At 39.7% G+C, this 27710-nt stretch overlaps 1 protein-coding gene across 18 annotated transcripts in view; it reads left to right on the top strand.

Annotated features, from left to right (window-relative positions):
* Positions 1 to 27710, top strand: part of ICA1 (islet cell autoantigen 1) — a 158250-nt gene that overhangs the window by 34035 nt on the left and 96505 nt on the right. For all 18 annotated transcript variants that reach the window (XM_017525204.2, XM_017525200.2, XM_037737310.1 and 15 more), the window contains exons 4-6: positions 2615 to 2687; positions 10116 to 10239; positions 12997 to 13195. In XM_017525204.2, the coding sequence (XP_017380693.1) occupies positions 2615 to 2687; positions 10116 to 10239; positions 12997 to 13195 (396 nt within the window). The remainder of the gene's footprint in view (positions 1 to 2614; positions 2688 to 10115; positions 10240 to 12996; positions 13196 to 27710) is intronic.

Raw genomic sequence — 27710 nt, 5'->3', positions numbered from 1 at the left:
TCCTTTCTTCTGCTTGGTTGATTCGGCTATTAAAACTTGTATATGCTTCGCGAAGTTCTCGTGTTGTGTTTTTCAGCTCCATCAGGTCATTTATATTCTTCTCTATGCTGTTTATTCTCATTAGCATTTCATCAAACCCTTTTTCAAGGCTCTTAGTTTCTTTGCATTGGGTTAGAACATGTTCTTTTAGCTCAGAGAATTTTGTTATTACCCACTTTCTGAAGCCTGTTTCTGTCAATTCATGAGACTCATTCTCCATCCAGCCTTGTTCCCTTGCTCTTGAGGAGTTGTGATCCCTTGTAGGAGGAGAGGCCTTCTGGTTTGGGGTGTTTTCATCCTTTTTGTGCTGGTTTCTTCCCATCTTTGTGGATTTATCTACCTGCGATCTTTGTAGTTGGTGACTTTCGGATGGGGGTCTCTGAGTGGATGTCCTTTTGGTTGCTGATGAAATTATTTCTTTCTGTTTCTTAGTTTTCCTTCTAACAGTCAGGCCCCTCTGCTGTAGGACTGCTGGAGGTCCACTCCAGACCCTGCTTGCCTGGGGATCACCTGCAGTGGCTGCAGAACAGTAGGGGTTGCTGCCAGTTTCCTCTGTTATCTTTGTCCCAGAAGGATACTCATCAGATGTCAGCCTGAGCTCTCTTTATGAGGTGTCTCTTTGGATATATGGGGATTGGGGAGCTGCTTGAGGAAACAGTCTGTCCCTTATAGGAGCTCAAGTGCTGAGCTGTGAGCTCTGTTGTTCCGTTCGGAGCTGTTGGGCAGGTACGTTTAAGTCTGCTGCAGCAGAACTCATAACCACCTTTGTTTTTCCCAGGTGCTCTGTCCTGGGAAGGTGAGGCTTTATTTATAAGTTCTTGACGTGCTGCTGCCTTTTTTTAGAGATGCCCTGCCCAGCAAGGAGGTAGCCTAGTCACGGTCTGCTAGCAGAGGCATTGCTAAGCTGCTGTGGACTTTTCCCAGCTGTTGTGTGAACTTCCTTGCCGTTTTGTTTATAGGGGTATTGTTAGAACTGCCTCAGTAATGGTGGTATGCCTCAGTAATGGCGGACTACTGAGGCAGTGGTGGACTGCCTCAGTAATGGCGGATGCCCTTCCCACCACAGAGCTGGATCATCCTGGGTCCAGCTGTGCTTGCTGTGAAACTCTCAATCCAGAGCGTTTCAGATTGCTGGTCTTTGTGGGGGTGGGACCCGTCGAGCCAGATCACCTGACTCCCTGTTTCAGCCCCTTTTTTTTTCAGTTGAATGGGCGGACTCTGTCTCCCAGGCGTTCCAGGCACCAGTTGAAACAGCCATCCAGATTTGTGTGAGTTTTTGTGCAGAGACCCACTGTGCCAGCTGAAACAGCCATGCTGGAGACTCGTGGTGCTTTTCTGCTCAGTAATTTCCTGGTCTGTGGGCAGTAAAAACTCATTTGGACATGCGGTGATCACTTACCCTCTGCATTCTCGCTGGGAACTGCACTCCAGAGCTCTTCCTATTCAGCCCTCTTGGATCCCTCTCCCCCTTTATTTCTTTTCTAAACAGGTGGAGGATGCAGTTTAATGAAATGAGAATTAGCAAGTTTATATTCTTTATAACCAAGTTTTGTGACATTAAGCATTCCTAGAAATAGTTTTAATCTTTTCAATATATATGCATGAATCTGTTTTTATTAATTTGGTCATATTTATAATGAAACAGATCATCTGTGTTCACTCAAATGTAGAAGTGCTTTATGATACCCGTACCTAATTTCTGTACCACCTAGTGAACTAGGAGAGAGAAAGAGGGAAACCCCTTCCCTGCCTTAGTGAGTGGCTCTAGAGAGGCAGGATGTTTGTCTGCCAGATTTTCTCATTGATACTACATCTAGTCTCTAAGTTAGTGGGCAAAGGGTAGAGAAAGTGAGAAGTCTGTTCTTTTTCTCAGACAAAGGCGGGAACCACCATGAGTTAAAATCAAGTTAAATTCTTCTTAGCACAGCCCCATCTGCCTTTCCCCCAGTTTTACCTAGTATGGTCAGAGCATGGCATTATATTTTCTCTCTGTATCTTTTATGCAATTGTTGGGAAAATAAGGAGTGATAGAGACTGTTTGCTCAATATCATTTTATCAGATGTTCTCTAAATAGGCAGGGCATCCAGCTGATTGATTTTGTTTGCTTTATCCAGTTGTTTAAGCATGCAATATATTACATTAGGATCACAAAATAAGTTAACATCATCTTTTAAATATGCTTAATTGACAGATCTTCCATTTAAAAAAAGACAGCAAGTAGTGAAAATAATAAATTAGATTATGAATATTGGGTCTCTGGTTTACCAAGTCCTCTGACTGGGCCCTTCACTTAGGATTTCTGTTTTTTAGCTATTATTTCAGTAGTCTGGAGGAAATAACTGTTCTGCGGATCTTAATTTAGATTACAGAGATGATGAATTCCAACAAATATAATAGAATATCTTTAAAGGCTTTGGTCATAGTTTCTATACAGTATACCACATAACACTAAGCACACTTGGATATGTGATCTTGTTTTTGGCAAATTGAGCACTCTGGTTTTGTTCAATGTAATTATTTTTTATCTCACCACTGTCTGTTTTATTTTGCATTTTGTTTGTATTTTTGTTACAGCTGTTTCACTCAATTCAGAGAACCTGTCTGGACTTATCGAAAGCAATTGTACTCTATCAAAAGAGGATATGTTGTAAGTATGACATCAGTATGAATATTGATCAGATAGACAGTAAGAGATAGCAGGGTATTTTGTCTTAATATATCATTAATATGTTTAAGAAACTAAGAGTGTTTGTCCCTGTCTTTAGGCAGTTGGGAAGAGAATCTCTAATAATTTTACCAATAATATACATAGCTTGTTTATCTTACAAAGCAGGTGTCATATTAGGATAATTCTGTATTGGATCTCCCATGGATATGGCCGTTTATTTTCTCAATTATAAAAGAGTTTTCTCTGCATCTTGGGCTTTTTAATTTCAGTAGTTTTTTTATGTGATTATCTTCACTCTCTTATATACAGTTATGTTCCTTTTAAGATGACAAACTGATACAGAAGGCACATAGAGTTAATTTTTTTGGTGATATTTTGTTGACAGCATTTCTTTATGAATGTTTTTTGCATTGGATATTAGGTTTCTACAGAACAATATTTTTATATAGTCACCTTGTCTTAAAAGCATTAACAACAAAGTTATCTCTGAAATGCTAAATGTCAATTATGTGTTAGTACATGTTTTAAGTCTCCATTTGTAGGTCATTCTAATTATGTGATCTCTATATTTTTGAGACTAGACTATGGGAATTCTTTCTGTTGCTGACTGCTGCCAAACCCCTTTTCAGTAATCACAAATTAATAATTGGCCATTTTTCTACATCAGTAATATTTTATTAAGACAATCATTTTGGTAGGCTGGGTGCAGTGGCTCACATCTGTAATCCCAGCATTTTATAAGGCCGAGGCAGAAGGATCACTTGAAGCCAGGAGTTTGAGACCAGCCTAGGCAACAAAGTGAGACCCCATCTCTAAAAAAAAATAAAAATACCTAAAAATTAGCTGGGCATGGTGGCATGTGCGTGCAGTCCCAGTTACTCGGGAGGCTGAGGCAGGAGGATCACAGTGACCTATAATGAGCCATTGTACTCCAGCCTGGGCGACAGAAGGTTACTGTCTCTTAAAAAAAAAAAGAAGAAAGAAAGAAAAAAAAATCAACTACTTTGGGAAAGTTCAAAATCATTGTACATTGAGGGACAGTATTTTATAAATTATCTATGTCACTCTATCCTAAGTGTTTGAGCTAAGAGTTCTCCAGAGCTCCAATTCCAGGTCTTAATCTATGAGAAAATTAAGACACATGACTGCCATGCCCCCATTTATGATGGAAATCACATCTAGTCAGTCTCAAATGCTGGGTTTTTGCCCCTAAATAGCTCTCAGATTCCCCTCCCTCTCTCTGGCTTCTCTGCCACTACCTCGGTTCAGGCCACCACCATTACACTCTCACTTGATTTACTAAATCAGCCTCCTCACTGATCTTGCCTACCCCCCTGCTTTCTCTCGCCCATTGTCTGCACTGCCATCAATCAAAGTAGACTTTTAAACCCGACAAGATTCTTCCTTGGCTTAAAACTTGTGTTCTGGGAACAATTTTTTTTTTTTTTTTTTTGCCCAATGTGTGAAATTTTTACTTCTATCCCAGCTCCAGAAACACTCAGTTTAATCGTGATGGCCGTCATCATCATTACCATAAGCCGCCCTGCTTTCTTCAGGTTTTCCTCTGCTTTCTGTGAAAGCTTCAATTTGACCCCAAGTCAGTGTGACGTTCGGCGCTTTCTCTTGTGTTCTGGGAACAATTGGTCAGACTCCTTCTAACTATACCCACTGTCCCCCAGTACTCACCGTAAAATGAATCATTTTCTTTCTTATGGTAGAAAACAAAATAGTTTAGAAAATTCTAACTTTAATTTTTTAAGTATGTCACAGGAAGTTGGTGTATCCGCTTTTTATTAAGCAATACATATTTTAACAAAGAAAAAAGATTCTTGCCTATTTCCTGTAAACAGTGATTCTCTAAATAGAAGTTGTACTTTCCACCTATGTTAATGTTTCTAAAAGAATATAGAGAAAAAATTTCCCCCTAAACCACCTCAGATTAGTTAATAGAATTATAATTGAACACCATCAAGGCTCATAATTATCTTGCAGTATAAAGGGTTAGAATAATGTCCCCTTCCTTGAAGCAGTCACCTGGTTGTGCCGGCAGAGCTGGCTGTGGATGGTGGGTAAGCCCTTTTATCTACCCGCTAAGCTCATATGAGCCATGCCATCTCAGTGGAGATGAGAAGGAGGAGTTCTGCCCTGCTTGGACCTGAAAGAGATCCCAACTTTAAGGAAGACCAAAAATAGTGTGGTTAATTTGAGAGTGTTGCCATGTAGCTGTCAAAGAAAAAAAAAAAAAAGAGGAAAATCTCTGAACTAATATGGAGTAACTTTAAGGATATGCTTTTAAGTGAAAGAAGCAAAACATAAAAGGGTATCTATAGTATACTATCCATGCAAGCAGGAAAGTGATATAGAATATAAATGTAAAAAAAAGATAATACATATATATATAGTGTGTGTGTGTATTACCATTATTATGTTATATTACATTTTACCATCTATATCTATATCTATATCTACATCTGTATCTATATTGAGAGAGCGAGCCTGCTCATTGTGCAAAGGAAATTCAGGAAGCATAAACCAGAAATGAAAGAGATTGGATACCAGTGGTGGGTGGGGATAGGGGAAGGGTTGGAAAGGAGGGAATGAGAATGGAGGAGCAAAGGTGAGGAGGGAGCTACACCTTCCTGAGATACCTTCCCGTAGCTTTGATTCCTAAAACCATAGTAAAGTTTCATATACTCAAAAAATACTTAAACCTAGCCAGATGTGGGAAAATCTAAAATGAAATACAAACAGTAACAAATGAACTTAATTGCATTATAAATAAATAACATTGTCACGATGACCAGAGTTTAGAAAAAGAACTAACCTCAGTAGTTTTGGAACATAATTATTATACATGGAAACCGTATTCTCATTGGGAAATTTGTTTCTTAGAGAAGTGTGAGTTAGCAGTGCTGAAACTACATTATGCAAATATTGAAGTTGAACAGATAAGTAAAGATATTGTAGATGATGAGAGCCAGGTTTCTCACTCTCTACATTAGAAATAAGTTGCAGAAAAAGAAAGGGAGAAGCTAAAAGGAACACTATGGTTTTGCACTGGCATCAAAGGTGCCACTATGAAGTCATTGTTTTTAATATCTATACAGATAGCTATACACAGAAACAAATGCAGATGAGCGTGTATGCATGGGTTACTGTACATTCGTATATTTCCTGTTTCTGTGAGCTGACATAACCTAGAAGCACTAACACTCCATAACAGTGAACTCATCTGGCACCCAGATCTTGCTTTCTAAATACCTTTTCCCAATAAAAGAAATGCTCCTTGGAGAAGTGGTTGATTCTAGGATTGGAGCAGGGAAAATTCAAGATGCACCTGTGTTATTTGTAACACTAGAACATAAGGAAGTGCTTGAAAAAGGATGTGTCGAAAGGACCCAGGAGCAAACCTGTGATCAAAGCTGGCACAATTTGAGCAACAAATTAAATAATGGTAATATTAAATTATAACCCATAGAATAAAATTAATTTCTCTTAAGTCTCTATGAAGAGAGAGTGATAAATGGTGGAGAAGAGACAGCTTTTACTTATAAAATAAATTCAGTTAATTAATAGAAAGAATGAGAGAACTACAAAATCACCCATAGATAAACATCACAGTGAGAATTATGACAGGTGAGATTCACTGAAGACTGTTACAATTAGGAAGTGAAAGTTTGAGGAGAAAATGGACATTTGCATCATCTCATATATTCCCCTCCCCAAGATTTTTAATGATTATTAAAGGAAAAAACCATTCTTAACTTTACAGTGGAAAAACCCAGTAGATACCTCCTTCACCAAGTGATTGAGGTTGACATCATCAATGATGAGGTCCACTGATGTCATGTAACCTCTGATGACATGCACTAAGAAAGACACTTCACCACTGTGTATCCTTCCCAAATATCTATAACCCCAGTCTGATTCTGAGAAATCAGACAAACCCAAACTGAGGAACAGTCTACAAAATATCTGACCAGTATTCTTAAAATCTGTCAAAGTCATGAAAGATAAGAAAGACTGAGGAACTGTCACAGATTTAAGGAGACTAAGGAAACTCAGTATTTTGATGCCTGGTGAGACCCTGGATTGGATCCTGTAACAGAGAAAGAATGTTAATGGAAAAACTGGTAAAATTTAAATAAGGGCTGTATGTTAGTTAACAGTATTGTGTCAATGTTAATTTCCTAGTGTTGATTATTGTACCATAATTATGTAAGATGTAAATATAAGGAGATGCTAGGGAAAGGTAAGTACTAAGCGATGTTAAGGAAAGGTATACAGGAACTTTATATACTGTTCATAATTTTTCTGTAAGTCTGTCATTATTTCAAAATAAAAGGTTTAATAAATGTAAATTGGATCACATCACTCCCCTACTTTTAAAAGACTCCAATAGCACATAAAATGGAATCCGACTCCCATTCTTATACACAGGACATGATCTGGCCCCAGTTCACCTTTTCAGCCACCTTTTCCTTTGTCCACCAAACTCCCAATGCCTTTTGCACCGGATGTTTCCACTGCCTGGAAGGACCCTGCTCTCATAGTCCCAAGACTATTATCCTTCAGAGCTCGGCCTAATAGTCACCTGCTCAGAGATGCCTTCCCTGGTTTCCTTGTCTAAGGCAGCTACTGACCACTCACTCTTATTCCCCATCTCTCATTGCTCTAGCTGGTATTTCTCTTTTTTGCGTTTTGTGATTATGTATGTTTTATTTTCTATCTCCGCTGCTTGAATATAAGCTCTGTAAGTGTGGGGAACTCCTGTATCCTCTTCATCACTGTATTCTAGTGGCAAGAATGGTGCCTCCTATGTATTGGATCATCCATAAATCTGTGCTGAGTGAGTTAATGCTGTCAGGCTAATTGATTTCATAGTTCCACAGTTGCCTTGTTTTTAAGGGCACATCTGAAAATTTAATCAGCAATTAAATATAAAAATGTTTTTTGTCTCTGAATTCTCAAGCCCCAGATAGTTGAAACCTTATTAATAGAACATTTTGAGTTATCTTTTTTTATTTTTACTTTCTTCTTGTAATGGAGGCAGGGATCTTGCTGTGTTCCCCAGTCTGGTGTTGAACTCCTGGTCTCAAGTGGTCCTCCTACCTCTACCTCCCAAAAGTGCTGGGACTGCAGGTGTGAACCACCACACCCAGCCCTTTTGAGTTATCTGATACTTACATTATGCCTGAATTTTAAACTTCTATAAGTTAATTTCAGTATTTGAATTTTTAAAATTAAAGAATGATCATCCCTTCTTAGAAAATCTAACCTTGAGCCTGATGGAGCTCACCTTCTTTCCACTGTCCTCTGAGTAAGTACTGCCTATTAATCAGAGTCAGCACCTAAAATGAAACCTGTTTGCTGCCCCAAGTTAATCCTCAATGCCTAAAATAACCCCAAATTATTTTTAAATCCTTTAGCCTACTTAGGTTTATTTAGGAAAGAGTACATTTCGCCAACCATGTAATCATTCAGGTACACGAATTGGTTACTTCCTAGCCTTAAGCTAAATGCATTCATTTGTATGTGACTAGAGACTTAAGGTAAAAAGGGTGACAGTAGCCTCATGCTATTAAGAACATAAATGAGAAATTGCTCTCCATAGGGAAAGGTTCACTGTGGAATTGAGTGAGGTGTATATTAGTCAGTGGGGAGGAGAAGGAATGGAAAGTATTTTAAAAAAGAAAAAAATCATTCTTATAATTATAGGAATTTTAAAAAGCTACATAGAACCATGGCATAAGTATTAAATGGCAATAAGCATTTAAACTGAAATAAAGTGTATGAGGATAACAAGACAAAATTATAGTTAATTCAATTGACAAGCATTTAATTAGCACCATGAATATAAGACTTTATGCTCAGCCTGGGGATTACAAAGTTTGGGTGAGATCCCTGTCTTGGAAAGCTTAGAGACTCCTGAGAAAGAGAGAGACACACCAGTCACTCACGGTGAGTGCTAAGTTAGGTGCCCAGAGGGCGCTGCTGTCCAGAGAAATAGGGATCAATTACTTCACAGAGAAAGGAAGCTGTGAGCAGGCCTTTGACAGTGAACTTGATTTTTGAGAGACAGAAGAGAAGCAGGGTCATCATTTATCTCTTAGGAAAAATAGATTCTAAAAGCCTCTTCTTGAATAGGCCTTCCCAAGGGACTGTTTAGAGTGAACTGTAGTCACAAATTAATAAGGTGGCAGTATCGAGTTTAGCCTTCACCTTTGGATTTGTGGTTCCTGCCTAATGTTCTACACTTATTGTTGGTGAGATTGTTTCAGGAATGGGGGTGCATTCATAAATAAAAGTCTGACTGGTTTGTGAAAACTGACAAGAATCCTAGTAGCATTTAGAAAGCAGTTTTAGAAACACGACGTGTAAATGCGTCAATACAGAAATGGGAAATAAAAAGTGATGTTCAAAGTATGTTGATAGTAAATGCTGTGTTTAGGGGAAAAGCACATTTTAGGAAGCTAAGTGTCACTCTGGTGCCTGTGGCTTGGCTGCTGGTGTGTGTTCAGGACCCCCACTGTGCCATTATGTGGGTGCTCTGTATTTTATTAAACTAGCACCTAGTATAAGGAGAATGCTTTACTATTATAAATAATGATGCTGTGATTATTTTTGAATTTACATCTTTGTGCCCATTTTACTACTTCCTTAGGAAATACTCCTAACAGAAGGGCAGTGTCCAGAGATACATGCAATTCTAAGATTTTTTAAATATTTACTGTCCAATCACTTTGTAGAAAGCTTGCACCCAGACCACTTTCCCACCAATAATACCATCTGAGGTTATCTTTAAAAATAAGGCCAAGATTCGACATCACTAAGTCAGATTTGGTTCCAGCTCTGCATTTTTAAAACCCACTGTCATCAACCTGATGACCTCCCTACCCTCAATCCCTACCCCCTCTTCCAACCAAAAACCTGTGTCATGGCTGAGGTATTTGAATTGCTTTACAATCGAATAGAATGTAACTGAAAAAGCAGAGATCAAAAGTCAGCAGGAGAGAATAATGGAAGGCAGCTAGCACTGCATCCTAGGCAGCCACAAAAGATTCCCACAGTCATACTTGACAAACCCAACTCCTTTATTTCAGCTCAAAGCAGCACATTATGGGCTCGCTTTTCAGTACAGAGGTCATTTTCTGGTTCTGATTACAGGGCACCAAACTCACTGACAGATGTATTCAAGTGAATTTGATCTGTCGTATTGTAAATGGAAGAACAGCATGAAAGTTAAATGGGGGATAGGGGGAGCTTACCTTGTAGCCTGCCACTTGGATTTAATTTCATCTTGTCTTGGCCTCTGGAAGAGAGAGAACCTTGGGATTTGTCTTTCTTGTTCCCTTTGTAATAAAAATGCTCATTGTTCATGGCTCCTTTTGGTCTTTTCTTCATCAGTCTTGTCTCAAGAAGAAAACGAACTGGGAAAATTTCTCCGATCCCAAGGCTTCCAAGATAAAACCAGAGCAGGAAAGATGATGCAAGCGACAGGAAAGGCCCTCTGCTTTTCTTCCCAGCAAAGGTGTGTGGCCTTCAGTGGGGCTCTATCTGGGGGGATCTGAGGGGACTTTGGGACCCACCTACTCACCCAGGGGAATCTCGGTGTTCTTTAGAAGGAGTTTGCCTGAGGCTGAGGAGCTGCTCAGAACTCACTAGTTTGTACTTAACTCTCTAATTAAGATTAACTTGTAGGATTTTTTTTTCTCCCTGTTAATTAAATTTTTTTCCATTTTTCTTTTGGTCTATAGGGGCATTATATATGCCAATCACTATGAATGCTGTCCTAGGCTTATGTTTGACCTTCAGTGTTGCTCAGAGCAATCACCCTGGTCCCCTTCCAGCAGCTGATTAAAGCAGGAGCCTAATGAGACCAGGTTGAAGAGCCCCCTCTCTGCTCTTTGTGGGCCAATTAACTTCAGAGAGGTGCTGTTCTCATGCCCAGGTCCACACTGCTCAGACCCCAGACCAGTAGCATGACCTGGGAGTGTGTTAGAAATGCAGAATCTAGGCCCCACCCCAGACCTGCAGGATCCACATCTGCACTTTAACAAGATCCCTGTAGTTTTGATGTGCATTCAAGTTTGAGACACTCTGGTCCAGGGAAAATTGTGGTAGATGAGTGGTGTTTTTTTTTAACAGAACTGTGACTCATGTTTATGATGGATGTTAAGTAAGCAGGAGCCGCTGTACACAGCCTCTCTGCACCTGGGAAAGGTGACACTCCTCCTCGCTTCCTTCTCTCTCAGTAACTAACAGACCCCCAAAATGTCACCCACTAATATTAGGCAGAAGGTAGGTCGTTCCCAAAAATATTCAGGCTATAGCAATTTCACTCACTCAAATTGTCCAGCGTTTTCTTCTCCTACTAATGTCTCCTTGCTGCTTTCCCTCTGTGTGAGCCAAGAGCAGGCCAGCAGCATGTTACATGGTTGTTCCTATGAAAACCCAAGGAAGATGGAGTAGGAAGAAAGAGACCTACTGAGTCCGTTTTTTAGCTGTGTCTCCTTCTGGGCATTTTCGTTCTTTCTGGTGACATTTGGACCCTGACTCTGAGGAATGCCAACTTTTATGCTTGAATGAAACCATTTCTGGTAGTTCTCCACACATTTCCCAAGAAAGATATTTGTTTATCATCTTAAATCTTACCTTTTACTATTATTTATAATTTTTCTATGTAAAAATACTTATTCTAGAAAAATTTCAAAGCAGAGACAAGCCAAAGAGTGAAAATTAAAAAGCAACTAAAATTTTACTAATAGAGATGATCTACTTTTAACCCCTTAATAGATACTTTCTATGCATATAGAAGCTTTTCCAACCTTGCAAGAATAACTGGTTCCTAAAAAATATTTCATAGAGTAAGTTGTCACATATTAAGCGTATAATTATCACTAACCTCAGTAAGAAAAATTCTTAGGCAAAGAAAGAGAAAAAAGACTCTAGAAATTAAAACAGATTCCTTAGAGAGATAGCTGAGGACTCTTTTATCTCTTTAAACAGAAGTCATCAGTTATACAAACCTTTACACCACTGTTTGTTTTACTGACTTATTTGGCAGTCATTGCTACAACCACACATTGTATTTGATGAAAGGTGAGTATTAAATTAAAACAACAGGGATAACAAGCTGATTTTATGGCACAACAATGTCTAAAAATAATCTGCAACATCTAGGCAGGACAATGTGAGCAGGCTGTTCTTCTACAAGTGCTCACTATTTGAAAATAACACTTTACAGACAAGAAGAAAACTAGGGGAAATAGTAAAATGAATTTTGTTCTTGATAGTTCATTGCACCACTTGTAATCTTATCGTGTTACACACATGTAAGGCGTTGTAGGCATTGATGGAATTTCCAAAAGCTGACTTCAGCTCACTGACACCATTGTTCCCTTTAGCTAAATAAGTTTGCATTTCAATTGAAATTTAAATATTCATTTTTTGGGGCACCTGTGCCCTGAAACTTCATGGAGAAGAGCATATTTTAAGCGTATAATTCATCTGACATTGCTCATTTTGGTTAGGGAGACCGAAGAAGCAGTATTTTTCCCCAAGATAAATATTTTATCTAAAGTTTAATATGCCTAAACGTTTTTTGGCTGGGTAAATGGCATATGTTATGGCCAACCTTACAATAATTTTATGCCTACTTCATCATGTTCATTTCTGTTATAGTATCCTCCAGTCTTTTTTTTTTTTAACAAGGATTAAATCATGTAATCTAGTCGAAAGTGCTAATACATGATAGACTCTCAGTAAATGTGTTTGTCCCCCTTCCTATACCATTTCAAAATGTTTCTGTTCATATTTCATTCCTCTGTGACTATTGGAGTGAGCAGCAGATGCCTTGGCCTTTGGAGAGTGATCTAAAATGGCCTAGACAGAGAGACACTAATCACACACTTCGTCCCTCCTCAAAGGGCCAAGTGTAGAAATGGGCAGTGGTCATGCCTTGGCCATCCTCCATGAATACAGAATTGGCTCCAGCTTCAAATGAGCACTCAGCCCAGGCTCAAAACCACCCCGAACAATGCTGACGTAGGTGCTTCCAGGCGGTCCAGTTACTAGAAGTAAACTAAGGGATGGGTACTTGAGTAATCATCTCTGGCTGACTCATCAGTTCACATGCATTTCAATTATTATTCATCAAATATTCATGGAGCATCTTCTACATTCCAGGCACTGTTCTAGACTCATGAGTCTAAGATTGGCAGAATGTCAAGGATTTAAATTGCTCACTAGCTTAGTTTTGAGAGTGTGGCTTTGTCCTCTTGTCTAGGTTGGCCTTGCGAAATCCTTTGTGTCGATTTCACCAAGAAGTGGAGACTTTTCGGCATCGGGCCATCTCAGATACTTGGCTGACAGTGAACCGCATGGAACAGTGCAGGACAGAATATAGAGGAGCACTATTATGGATGAAGGACGTGTCTCAGGAGCTTGATCCAGACCTCTACAAGCAAATGGAGAAGTTCAGGAAGGTAGGAAGTTTTATGAGGGTTACCAGAAGGGGTACCTGCTGGAAGGTAATGAGGTGTGATTTGAAATCCCTCTAGTGAAGAAGACATAACTCAAAAGCACCAAGGATGCAATTAATCATCACTGGTGTCTTTTTATGTGACAGAATACCAATTAATGTGATATATAATTCTCCAAGGATAAGAGAGAAGAGACAGCTGGAAATTGCTGGGATTTTGTAACTGCTTTTAATTGAAGTCAGATTTTCTTATAATGTGCACTTTTTGTAAGGTTGTCACTTTTAAATGCCTTTTCATGCATAACTAAAAATCAAGATCACATTAATCTAGGAGGTGAGAACAGACTACTGGGGAAATCTTTAAAATTGCTAATGCATATTAAAATTAATAGAATAATAATTCTCCTTTGTTTTGTGACATGTTCAGAAGCGATGAGGTTTACTTGCAGGATTAATTGATGGAGCATTCCTTAGAAACTTCTCTGAGGAAAATAGGTGGCTGAAGAGATGACTATGCTCTTAAAATTCACTGAAATAATTGGTGGGCAGCAAAGAACAATCTTGTTTTTTAATTATCTTGTGTCAATTTAGCAGTTTGATTTGGTCATACAAGAATACATCACACCACTAGGTGGCAGTCTTACACTAAATATTTATGAGAATGTAGCGAGATTTTCATTGTGTACAATCTCAGTAGTTCTTTGTTTGGTCGCCTGGATATATTTCAGGGTGTGAAAGAAAAAGAATCAGCCAAATGTTAGGCTTGACATAATATTGTGTCAACTGTCTTACTCATTTCCAATGATCCATTTGTAATTGTGATGTTGCTTAAAATCCCTAGATTTCTTACTACATACATTATTTCAAGGTACAACTAGAAGCATCACTTGGCTTTGGAGGTTGGCTGTGTAGGGGTGGAGGGAAGGAGGAGCCTTCTGGTGCTTAAGAATATGGTCACCAATTCTTGACCTAGATGTAGATTGATTCCCTTAAAGTCATTTTATTTTGGTGTGTGATTTAGACCCCTTCCCTCTGAAGAGAAACCAGGGTTCACTTTACTTCTGATCACAGATGTCCTTCATGTGTCAGCAACATCCGACTTCTTCATAAGGTAGGCTTCTGAGTCATAGAAAATTAGGACTGAAAAAGCTCTTTGTGATCCTCTAGTGAAACTCACTCATAAAGGAGAAAAATCAAAGCCCCCAAATAGTAAATAACATTTGTAAAGGATTGATAGCCAGATGCTGGTGAGCCCAGGCTACTTTTGAAGTTTTCTGACTTTCTAATCAGGACAGTAATCTGGTTTGTCTTTAGCACTTTGAGGGTTGAGGAGAATGGAGTAAACAGGGTGAAAAAAACTGTCTGCAGAGCAGAGTGCTTATCATTTATATCTGTTGCTTCCTTTATGCTTCACAATTATCAAGACATTGATTTTATTTTATAAGCAGGGAAAATGATATCCATGTTAGGAAATTAGCCCAATATCAGAGAGGTAAATGAGAGTCAGAATCCTACAAAATATGCATAATTTTCTTCCCTAAGAGAGAATACCTAAAATTGAAAAAAGCCTTCCATAGTAATTCCTCTTTTGTGATTTATTCACTCAATTAATATTTGTTGAACACCTCCTATGTGCCAGGTAATAGAAATATATGATTATTCTGGAAGGCAGAAGAATTTCATGTGGAATTGTATTTATTCAGTTTTGTTTTGGGGGCGGGATGGTTACTAACTGTAAGGACAAAATAAAAACCAAGCCCTTCGTCATTTGGTTTGAATGTTGAAACATTACCCATTCCTTAGTGTCATCAGTCTGTTGATTTTGGAAAATGAGTTTTTTTTAAAAAAAAAATCCTTTGCTATGCAGAAGTTGCTGAAGGCTTACTCCCCAATCCCATGCGTGCTGGATTCAATTTAACAGCTGAACATGGTGTACTTAGAATCTTTTTTTTAAAATAAACCTATCTTCAAGTGTATATTTGATTAGACCAGTCTCTCCAGAGGACAGGAACCATGTTGGAGCTCTTCACAGCCATTACCCCAGGGCCAGTCTAGCACCTGGCCCCAAGTTAGCACGCACACATTGGATGCCACACCCGTGTTTTCTCAAACCTCTGGGGCATTCCCACCATTTGTAGCTGACCTCATGATATTTTGAAAATTGACTTATGTGGTTCTGCAGGTAAGAAGGTGCATGATTAATTTGAGGCTTGCTGTCCTCTTTACAATGAATTTAAATTGCGGCGTCTTCTCTTCACTTGGAGTTTATAACATGACATTTAACTTCGAACAAGCTTTAGTGTTTTGTCCCAGTAGGATTCCATTTTAAACAGCCTTCATTTCTTTCCCAGGAATGTGTTACCTAAACGTGTTTCTGAGTCATCTAGGAGAGCGATCCAGCTGCGAGCAGCTCCTCAGGAGTCACTGTGGGAGGGGGAATTTCAGTCTCCTCAGGGCCGGCTGCCACCTTCACATTTCAAAGGATGAATCCTGAACTAAAGTAGTATTTTGCTATGAATTCTCTTTTTTGAGTTCACACTTTCTGGTGGAGACAAAATTCTAATTCATACCTGATGAATGTGGTCTCCCCATTGGATTCTTTCATATGCACTCATTCATTTATTTGTCCATTCAACAAATGATACTGAAGCCAGGTCTTGCTCAGATAGCATCCAAAAGAATACAGTAGTAAGGAAGCAGATTGATTATTGCCAACTTTTCCCATGCAGTCATCTGGGGATACAGCAAGTAAACACAACACAGCATGGTGAACTGTCGTGTCTGTGGTAGCACATGGTGCTGCAGGAACTCCTGGGAGGGGCTTCCTGGGGGAGGTGGCTCTAAACGAAATGTGAAGGACTGGTAGGAAGGAGATGGGTAGAAGGAGTAGGAGGAACAGAACAGCATTCCTGGCTGAGAAAGCAACTTACAGAAAGGCCTTTTAGGGAAAAGCAGCAGCACACTTAGAACCAGAGCACAGAACATGAGATAGCTGTGGAAATGGGGTGCCCTGACCATGGGGCTGGAAAGGGAGACAGGACTGGAATAGAAAGGACACCTCTCTAAGAGGAGACAGTAGTGGGAGGGTGTTGGGAAGGCAGAAGGCATGATCAAATGTGTGTTATTAGATTGAAAGGTGGAGAAGGGATTGCAAGGGCCTAAGCCTGGAGGCTGGAAGAACTACTAGGCGGCTTTTATACAAACCCAAATGAGACATGAGGTAACCATGAAACGAAGGGGGGTAGACCAGAGAGAAATGGGCTGTTCTGATCCCTACCAGACTCTGTGTAGCGCCACTCCAATTGCTGAGCTCTTCATTGTCTTTAGGGAGAAGCAGAATACACATAAATAAATCGCAAGTTCAAGTGTATTTTCACCTCCAACCAAGGCTTTTTTCATAGTGTCTTCAGATTGCCAAGAAACCTTTTAAATAGTACACAGTGAGCATGACTGAAATGATGAATGAAAAACTTGAAGTTAAATAAAGCAATCTGTTTTCCTTCTGTCAGTCTTTAAGCACAGAGGCCTGATGACAGAGCTCTCAACATCAACATGAAGAGCGTTTATTAAGTGTCTGTGTCGGGGGGTAGAAATTCAAAGAGGTGGCAAAGCATGAGTCCAGCCTTCAGGAAGGACCCTGCCAGGCACCTGCTCCTTATCAACATGACAATGAGGGAAGAGATACCTGGAGAGTATGGCCGCATGTAGCTGTTCTCAAGACCAAATACATAATAGGAAAAGGTGGACGGGTTTAAAGGAGCAAGGCTGGGCTGTGTACAGTTGGAAGTTCCTCCTGAGAACGTGATTCACCCGAGACCACGAGGTATTTTATGAGCAAAGTTACAATGTGTGATATATGTGCCCTTTGAAGGCAGAGTAAAAGGGTATGATTTAAAATAGAAGTCAGCTTCTTGTAGCAGATTACATCAGCTGAAGTTGTGAGCTTGCAGCCTGAATGCCCTTGAGAGAGTCCTCCTGTGGTCAATTAAGTGTCTTGTTTTTCTTGAAAGTCAGAAATGGGATGGAGGGTAATTATTCTAAATGGAATAAAAGCTGTGTTAGGTGTAAGAAAATAGTCCCGAATCCTCTAAAGAGATAGTATGGAAATGTATACGTGGGCATTTACAGGAGTCTGAGTCCTCATAGACAAGGACAAGCGAACCAGTGTTTTAAGGAGGGCCATTCATTAAATGGCTAATGAAATCCTACAGCATTTGTCTAGTGTTTCATCACCATAATTCAAAAGGATAGCTAAAAGTTATTATAGAAAATAGTGATACACACTGGTATTTGCAGGTGTGTATTTAAAATAGTGTTAGGTTTTGGAGACCTGTTTATGACTAATCATATTATCAAAGGATGTGTTATGATGAGAAGGCTTATTAACAAATGTTGGTGGCTTACTAGGTGGGACCTTATTAGGGCCATTAGTCAGTGGTGTTCCAGTGTCCTGATTGTGAAAGTTTGGGTCTATAGCACTTGGTCAAGGACTGGTAAACAGCAGTATTGATATAGGGGGTGGGTTTCCTGTGAACAAAGACTTGGGTTAATTAATTTGACAGTATCATTAATTACTGCTGAAATCATTGGTCTTTGTCAGAGGTCAGGCTCTTTCAGCAATTGAGGGCAAGTCCCGTGAGAGTTGGACACACTGTGTAATGCAAGAGTGTCACTGCTCAACCATCCCAGGCTGTGGGATGGAGGCCTTTTCTTTCTGCCTGGGTCACTCAGCTCTCTGGATTAACCAGTTTCTGCTTTACTTCCCTGTCTAGGGTGAGGCTGGGATATCTCCCCACTACCCCAGTGAGTTGTGTTGAGTGAGTGGAGAACATTTTCAGTTTGGATCCATGCAGTGAACCACTGTTAAATGTTTAAGCCTAATAACTCTCAGGGCTTTGCTGAATTCATATATAAAGGAGGTAGAGTAGAGGGCTTACTGCATTATCTCCTCTTCCTCTTCTAGTTCTAGAATTCTACACACTGGATTGACTTTTATGAGGACAATTACTTTTGTAAAACTAATGCTCTCTTATTTGTTTCAAAACTCACCATGTTCATGTGTAGGTTTTGGTGTGTGCCTGTTGTTTGTTTGGGTTTGGTTGTTTAACTGGGGTGCCTGTTTTCTGTGGATTCAAGGAGATTGACTGCAGCTGCCAAACCACACCTGTGGGTTGCTGGTTTTCTTAGAGTCTGTGAATGCCGCAGGAAAAGGCTGCCATTCTCACATGGCACAACTTGGAAGGGAACGAACAATTACACCCATGCTTCCAATTCTGAATTGGATGAGATGAGGCTTTCAGGGTTTTGTGTTTATTGATTTTCCCCATGGAACTTGATAAATAGAAAAAATTAGTTTAAAGGTGAAGCCAAGACCATTTAAAATAACACGCATGAAACAGATAACTCGCAGAGCTAGTGGCTGGCTGCCTGCTGCTCCTGACTAGAAATAAAGAGGAGCACGTGACCTCAGAGTCAGGATGGCGCTCCACTCTGCCCCAGCCCTTGCCGACACCTGCTGTTTTGCGTGGATAGGTCTAATAGGTCTACTGCAATTTTCTCATCCACTAAAGGTGATCACTGAGCCCTCTTCCACCTGTAACATTTTAGTGAGTTGTTTTGTTTGTTTGTTTGTTTGTTTGAGACAGGGTCTCGCTCTGTCTCACATGCCGGAGTGCAGTGGTGCAATCTTGGCTCACTGCAACCTCCGTTTCCCAGGTTCAAGCGATTCTTGTGTCTCTGCTTCCTGAATAGCTGGAATTACAGGCATGGGCCGCCACACGGGGCTAATTTTTGTATTTTTAGTACAGACGGGGTTTCACCATGTTGGCCAGGCTGGTCTCAAACTCCTGACCTCAAGTGATCTGCCCACCTTGGCCTCTCAAAGTGCTGGGATTATAGGCGTGAGCCACCGTGCCCGGCCTTAGTTTTTTGCTTTTTCTTTTTTTCTAAATCACTGAGCTCATCTGTAGAGAAGTATAGATACTAGAGTAGGGCTAACATGTACTTTTTTCAATGTAGTGTTTTCCTAGGACTTCAAGTAAGTTCTGGTCCTGCTGAGTCTGCTCATTCTTGTTGCTGTTGCTCTAATCTTAGCCTCTGGAAAAATAAGAATGTTTCATGCATAATTCTTGGGTGAATTTATTGGACACTTTCAAAGAGGAGACTTTGGTGTTTACAAATGGGTAATATTTATCTCTTATTTATGTATGAATACTTTAGCAAGGGTCAGCAACCTATGGCCCAGAGGTCAGCCACCTGTTTTTGTAAATAAAGGTTTTATTGGAACATGACCATGCCTATTCATTCATTTATCATCTGGCTGCTTTCACAATACCATGACAGAGTTGTGCAGTTACAACAGAGGCTAATGGCTCACAAAGCTGAAAACACTTAACTACCCCTTTATAGAAAACAGTTTACTGGCTACTGTTTTATAGGTACCTCTAGTGCATGTTGAGATTAGGAAAGTGTGAGGTTTTTTAAATTTTTAATTGTGGTAAGAAGAAACACATGCCATAAAATTTACCATCTTAACCACTTGTAAGCGTCCAGTTGAGTAGTGACCGGTATATTCACATTGTTGTGCAATGGATCTGTAAACGTTCATCTTAGCCCCAGACAGTCCAATTCCAGAGCTCATTATGCAAACCACTTCATTCCTCCAGCTCTTACAGAGCACTGTGAACAAATGAAATCCAGGGCCCATGGTACTCAGAGTAGAATGAGTCCTGATCCACAAACCAGGAGATCCATTTCTTCAGGGCATAATGCTGGGCAAGCTACCAAACCCTTTAACCATGCTAAGCCTCCCTTGCAGGTTGGAGCTGAGGGAGGTGCCCCTCACAGAGGGCCAGTGGGTTTTAGAGGGCATGAGTCACAGGAGGCGCTTAGCAGGGCGCATGGCACAAGGCAAGCTCTCGGATAATGGTAACTCTTTTTTATAGTTACCGTATTTATTCCCGAATCTCCCAAGGGGAACTAAAATTAACATATGCTAAGTAAATCATCTGTGGGGTCTCTGGGAGGTTGGCCTCAGCCTTGGATTGCCCCCGCAATGTGGGCTGGAGGAAATGGTGTTTATTATTCTGAGTTGTCTGATCATTTGTCAGACAGGAGTCTCCAGGTATGATAGGCCACTGCTGACTTCCTCTTCCTTCTATGATTCAGCCACCTCCCTCCATCCCAAGGTGCAGGTGACTTCCAAAGTGCCTGATTGTCTCAGGAGTCCTGCTAACCCAGGATGAGCTGTGGGCCCTTGGCCCATGGTGATGCCCACTTGTAATCCCAGCTACTTGGTAGGCTGAGGTGAGAGGATCCCCTGAGACTGTGTAGCAGAGATTACAGTGAGCCGTGATCATACCACTGTACTCCAGCCTGGGAGATAGAGTGCGACCCTGTTTCAAAAAATAAAATCTAAAAAAATTAAATTTTCCTTGGCTATAATGTGGTTAGACAACCTACCTTTGTGTTCAGAGATGTTCCCCCCTCCATGATCTACTTTCAGTTGGATCGAGTCTTTGAAATAAAAAATATTGACTATTGAGCGTAATTTTGCGTTTATAAATGGATGGACTAGGAAATTATATAGTAGTCTCTTAATTTGTACCTTTCGTACTTGATGTACCTTCACAGCTTTTATATTATTTCTGTTTTTAGTTCGACTTCGTGGTGAGAAATATTTAAGTAAATAAATATTCATGATATGTTTATGTCCTGAAAAGTTTTCGGTTACATTTGTACAACATAAGCAAATATATTTACACACATCCCCAAAATGACAGACGTGTAAGCACATTTCTGTCACACCCTGTTCTGTTGCCCAAGCTACAGGCTAATCCTCAGCTGCTACCATTATTCAGTCTTCACATCCAGGAAGCCTCTTGTTTCTAGTAATTCTACTAACAAAGTGCGTCTTGAATTGGTTCCCTCCTCTCATCCCCAGTGCTCTTATCTGAGCTAGGATCTTCCTCAATTTAGAGGATTACAATTGGCACTGCTTTCCACGCTAATGCTAGTCCTAATTCTGTAGTATAAAGTGATCACATCTTTTTCCTGGTTAATAATTTTCTGTGGCTCTTCCTTGGACAATGGACAAGCCCAAACTTGGGGGAGGCTGGCTCTAACCTACCTCCCCAACCCCAGCTTCCCTCTAGAATAATTCCCCTCCCACCTCTCTTCCCTCTGCTGCCACACACACATACACAGCCTGTGTTTCCAGCCTCATTAAAATCCATGCCATTCACCCCATTCTTAACACACACTGACCTTTGCAGGCTCTGCTTCTCCCACCAGAAATTCCCTTCTCCCTCTTTTGTGCCTGTAAAACTCTGAGGCATCATTTAAGGCCACATGACACCCAGGGAGCCTTTGCTGACTCCCCAAAGCAAGGTTGTTACCCTTTTGCACTGTTCCCATTGCACTTTATACATACTTCTTAGCCTGCCCCTTGGTAGGTATTGAATAAATATTTATCAAATGAGCAAATAGGTTAATAAATAGGCTTAATTATTATTCAATTGGGGTTCAAGGATGTATAAGACCAGAGTCTTATACATCCTTGAACCCCAATTGTATAATAAATAAGCATAATATTCATCTTATAAATGTATTACTGAAATTTAATCCTGCCATTGAACAAAAATGAGACCCAGGTATACAAGTGAGGAGTCATTTGATTTCAGCGTCCTAGAAGATATCATCTACACATACTAACTCATAATTTCTGTTATTTGAATTCTGTAAGTAAATATCCATACAGTTTTTTAAAAATTAAGTATATTTTATAATACTATAAATGCTAATATGTTGGCTTAGAACAGATTTTTTTCAAGGGAGGAGTGAGAAGGACCACATCTCTCGTGAGAGGCATTAAATCTTTGCATGTGACATTTGTCTAATTGTTTAAGGGAAAAGCTTGCTTAACTCTCGAGTTTCAGAGTGGACTCTGGACAAAAGTGAATTATCTGTGAACTGATCTGTGTGAGCCGATCTGGTCCAAGATAGTTTTCCTTTTGCGAGATTGTCTGGCTTTTCTTTCTAAGTTTTATGTGTATTGGGTGGCACATGCAAGCTTGGTTTCTAGAATTTCATGGATGACAACATTCAAAACGTAACAGGTTTTATTGAGTGGAACCATCAAGTTCCAGATCAAAATACTGCCGTAAATTGAGCCCATTTCTTAACAAGGGCTCCTCGGTGCCTTAGCCACTTGAATCCCTTGGATGACTGTTTCCATGTTTTATCACTTCATGCTTTTGGTTGCAGGGTCAGAGGAATGCGTAATGCCTGTGACAGCTCCCCCTGCCCCCACCCAACACTGACTGTTCCATTGGCCTCTGTCTCCTTTTGGTAGCTCCTGAAGAAGATATCGTCTTAAAGTATGGATCATTGGGAAATTACCATGTTCAAGTGGTATGATTTACTAGTTACTTCTCTCGTCGCTGTAGTTTGTCCCTAAGTCTGTGATAGCAACACATCCCTCTAGATTACTCTCTTCCTTTTGGTTAACAACTCAAATATCATCTTTCCCAGCTAGCCCTCTTATTCACCAAGATGAAATCGTTGCAATTCTTACCATCTTCTAGAATTCAGTATAAAAGAAGACAGTTATGCCCTGGTGGGTTAGCCCAGCACTGTCATTTAAAGTATTTATGCTTCAGGGATCCACTATTTTTATTTTTAAAAAATGGTGATTTACTTACGTATACAAAATAGATCATGGGTTTTATTCAAATTTCACACAAAAGCAGTGTAGCCAGTGTTTCCTGAATGCGAATAGCACTATAGTACTATAAGTTGCTTTTATTCAAGTCAAAAAGAATTTTCATCAAATCCTCCTTGTTTACAAACCAGCTATTCAGTGATGACAAAAATAATGGTTTGATGGTTGCCTAGATTGCCACTTTTACATAAAATTAGATTTATAAGTTGGCTATAGAAAATTAACATTTTAGAAAGAAAGATCTAAATCACAATTGCTTTAGGAAAAACTTGTGTCTGTGTAGTGTGTCATCAAGGAATATTAAAGAATTTTGAATAGCACTTTTTTAAATGATTGAATTATTTTTGTTAGCCCTCAGCATAGCATTCTTAACAAGATTTATGCAAGCTGTGTTGGCCCTATAATGGAGTCATAGGTTGTCATGATTTCATAGGTCCCCTGTCTCTCAATAAAACTCAGAATCCCCTTCGTGCCAAGTCCTAAGTCTGTCTATATTTTAGTGTTTGAACTATCAAAAGAATGATTGAATAGAAAACTGGTAGGTTCCATTCATAGTTCTGATATTTAAAATAACAAAATGAGTGCTGATAAAGAAAAGTGGAACATTAAAAACCTGATGGGAAGCTCTTTGCACATATATGGGGCATTTTAAATATAGACAATTCACGGGACACCTAACATAAGTAACTTTGGGTACTTTTTCATAGGCTGGCCAGATTCTTCAAACAAGTAGGGTTGCCAGATGTAGCAAATAAAAATATAAGGATGCCCAGTTAAACCATATTTTTCAGAAAAAAAAATAACAAAATGATGTTGGATGATTCCTTGTTCTCCAGAGAACTGCCATAATTCTAATCTTAACAGGGAAATAAGGAAATGGAGGCTGGCGTGTTACCCGTTTATGTCCTGGCCAACAGGAGCTCTGTTCACTAAAATGTGCACAGTTGTCAGCCACCAAAAAGTGGCTTTACTTTGCCTCCTTTAGTGAGTTATTGATAAAAAGAAAACCTTAAACAGAAAAGAGCTTTAAAAATATGTGTATTACCTTTCAAACATAAAACTTTCAGGACAGTTACAGGTATAATAAAAGTATCCCAATTAAAAAAATTCTGCTTCATCTTCAACAGTTATCCCACTCTTAATCATTAAACAAGATCAATGAAACTCAGAGAGAGAAGCCTTAAAATCCTAAATGGGCCAATTTTACATGGGTTCAGGGAGCCCTAAAAAGAAGCAGCCCCTAAGGGCCTATTGGTATAACGCTGCAATGAAATTCCCACATGCATTAATCAGGCTTCTGTTGTTACCATCAAATGAAATATGATTTTCAGGCTTGGTAACACTTCACAGTTGATTGGTTCCTTCTATCCAACCACCCATCTATCTGTGCATCCATCTTTTAAAATTCTCTCTCCAGCTGTGACTCTGAGACAACCATTGTCATTTAGATGCTGATTCCTCACTGTGGTTCTGCTGGTGACTGCTGACATTGAAATGAGGGATGTTTCTCAAGATAGATTAATTATATAAACAAATTGAGGGATGATGTTTTCTTCTGCTTTGTTCTTTTTAATAATTTCTGTCCTGGACCGCTAGAGGTGGGACTCAGCTATGCTTACAAGCAAAAATAATTCATGAGTATTAGTTCATGTTCTGAGAGGTTCAGGCAAAGGGACTTGGAAAATATCCACATCGGAGGAGGAGGAACCGTAGGGGAAAATAATCTATGGATGTGAAATAAATTAAGAAATTTCTTAAGTAGGGAAGCTGAGAAAATAGTGGGGTAAGATATATTACATTTAGGATCTCGTTCCCTTTTATTATTTTTTTCCATCTTAAATCTACGGGGGAAAGATCCAGGAGAAACTGGCAACCACAAGTGCTTCCAGGGCCTGGAACCAGGTTGGGAAATGAGATGAGCTGAGGAAGCTAAGAATGAGGTTGAGGTTTCACCATACGCCTTTTCCTGCCTTTTAAATGTTGTGCCATGTGCATGTGTTACTCATTAAAATAATTTGTATTAAAAATATTGAGAATTAATGAAATTAAAGAACAGAAGAAAAGAGAGGATGACAGAAAACCTAAAACTGGCAAAAGTGGGGAGGGTTTGTAAATGGTTTGTTTTTAATAATAATAAAGGGAAGAGAGAAATCAGGTTTTAGCTGCAAGGATGGAAAGCTAAGTTCCAAGGTAATGTCATGTGGGCAGCTGGATGGAGGAGGTTGGAGGATGAAGTCATTTTCAAAAGCCATCAGCAGGGAGAGCTATGTGAGGAGGTGAAGTCACTTAGGGATGAAAAAACTAGCGCCCGAGGGAAATCCACCGAATAGCAGGAAAGAAGATGAGAGTGTTTCTTTTAAAAGCCTTCACTGTTCTAGAACTACAAGAAGCCGTTATGCTTATTCGGAAAGGGAAAAAAAGGTGAGAAAGTAAAAAGACAACTTTTCCCACGTATCCTCAATTCTGTCCTAGAAGGAACATGTTCTATGTTTTGCATCAGTGAGAATGTGGAGAAAATCCTTTCCCAAAAAAGAACGAAGGGGGAGGGGGAGGGAGGCTGGGAGGTGCACAGCTATTTCAGAGGGAACCATCTCCACACTTTCAACCCTACTCCAGGGCCTTTGAGTTGGATTGGAGCACCCTACAGACTGAGGTTTCGTCTCCTGATGTGAAAGTTTTCTGCCAGCCTTAACGACTTGTTCTCTGTTCAGTGTCCACTTCTAATTCTTATTCATGCTCTTTAATGCGCTGAGGCAGTCTTTCCCTATGGTCTCTCTCTCAACTGTGTTCTCTCAACCTAGCAATTTCATCAGTTCCTTTTCATTGGGAGTTTTCCAGGTCTTACAAACTAAACCCAAGAGCATTTATGGTCCCGCGAACCCCAATTTTGTCATTAAAATTTTTTTAGTAGTATCAATTGCCATAAATCAAACTGATATCCCTCTGGCTTCATAATATTTGTTTATTACGAGTTTATTTTTTAATACTCTCATAAGGGTCTCCTAATGTTCAAGTTTAAAAAGAAATGGAAACACATGCAGATTCTAAACCACACATCATCTTTTTGTACACACATTATGGATTGGGCTCCTATTAACAAAGTATACGTGTTAAAGTCAGGTACGACTGCGAACACAGAGGATGTGGCTCCCCCGAGGGTTACCAGAGACTGTGTGGCATACTCAAGTTTCACTGGAATTTTATCAGACACCACAAATCAAGTATTTTAGAATAAGACGCTGAAAACATCTTTAAAGATCTGCGTATCTTCCTCATCCAGGCTGTGTATGCCATGCTTCCTCACCTTCCCTCCCCAAGCCCTGCCAGGAAAAGCCAGGGATCTGTAAATTGAAGCTACATCAGCTAAAGCTTTTATTGGTACTTATCATCCAGGCCTCTGTCTGCTTTTAAATTAATTCTCTGCTGGAAGAATTAGCTCCCACCCCACTCCACTTTTTTTTTTGCATGTCTTCCACTTTAAAATAAAAAGCAACAGCTGAAAGTCGTGATGCAAAGCTGGACAATGGTTAGATTTCCTAAGTTAGACTCCGTCTTCCTTATCCTTATTGTATTTTAGGTTTTAGGCAAAACCTATTGGATTTGTTATGGACTGACTTGTCCCTCCTTCTCCCTGGCATGTCTCCATTTTCCCCAGTGTTCTGCAATTTCAGCTAATAAATGGTGTGAGTAAAGTTGACATTAAGGAGATGACAAAAGGAAAGAGTGTTTTGGAAATAAAATGAAGATTTGATGAACTTTCTCACCATTTAATCCAGAAAATAAGAACAACGTACTTTAAAGGAACGTTAAACATGAGTTGTGCAAAAGTCAAAATACTGCTCATTTTTTGTTAAAAAATATCTTTCTTAGTACAAAAGCACAGCACATATTTAACCTCTACAGTGAACAATATGATAGGTTGATTTATGTAAGAAAATTAACATATTTGAATTTTTTCCCAGCCTAGAGTTTTTTCTTAACATTATGCCTTATAGCTCGATGTAGCAGTTCTTTAAATATGTACAAAATGCAGAATATTTTTGATTAAATATTGGTAAAATGCTCTTCAGTTTACAAGGCTGTTTCATATTGATTACCTCATTAAAACTGCACAACAGTTTCAATGAGGGTATGAATTCCTTTTCCCATTTCACAGATAAGACCACAGGGCAGCCATGACTCACTTGCCCATAGCCATATCTATGAACGAGGATTCAAACCCAAGCCTTCTGACTCTACAGTCAGTGCTCTTCTCACCTTTTCAGCCCCACATTCCTCATAATCAGATACACAGTTCTTTGTGTAATAATAGGTTACTGTTATAAAAAATGTTTCTGGGGTAGAGGAGACCCGGCTTCATGCTAAAGTAGCAGTCCCGTCTTCGAGCACAGGCCACATCCTCTGAACTCATTTTTGTGACCCCAGTGGTTCATGTTCCAAGCACCCTTAAGGAATATTTGGATTGTTTTTTTCTTCTCACCAATCTCTTTGTCTTTTGAACATCCGGTCGCATTTCTGGGTTTGGCATTTCACACTTTTGCTCTACCTTATTCTGGGAATGGTCTTTTGAGGTCAAATTTCAGGCCTAGAGCCTGAGTTCCTGCAACAGTAAGCTTAACTCAGGGTCCCGAACCTGAGGCTCATGGATGGAAAGTAGACATCACAAAGGCCAGCACCCAGCAAAAGATCCTCTGCAAATCCGCCCACTGGTTTAAAGCCCATCACTGTTGAAAGGTTTGCAGTCATAAGAGGAGAGTGGCAAAGGCTCTACAGCAAACAGGCCCCCCGCAGACATTTC

This window comes from Cebus imitator, unplaced genomic scaffold (assembly GCF_001604975.1).
Source record: "Cebus imitator isolate Cc_AM_T3 unplaced genomic scaffold, Cebus_imitator-1.0 Scaffold37, whole genome shotgun sequence".
Classification (NCBI taxonomy): domain Eukaryota; kingdom Metazoa; phylum Chordata; class Mammalia; order Primates; family Cebidae; genus Cebus; species Cebus imitator.
Note: the sequence above shows the minus strand (reverse complement) of the source record. Positions and strands in the feature narration are given on the sequence as shown.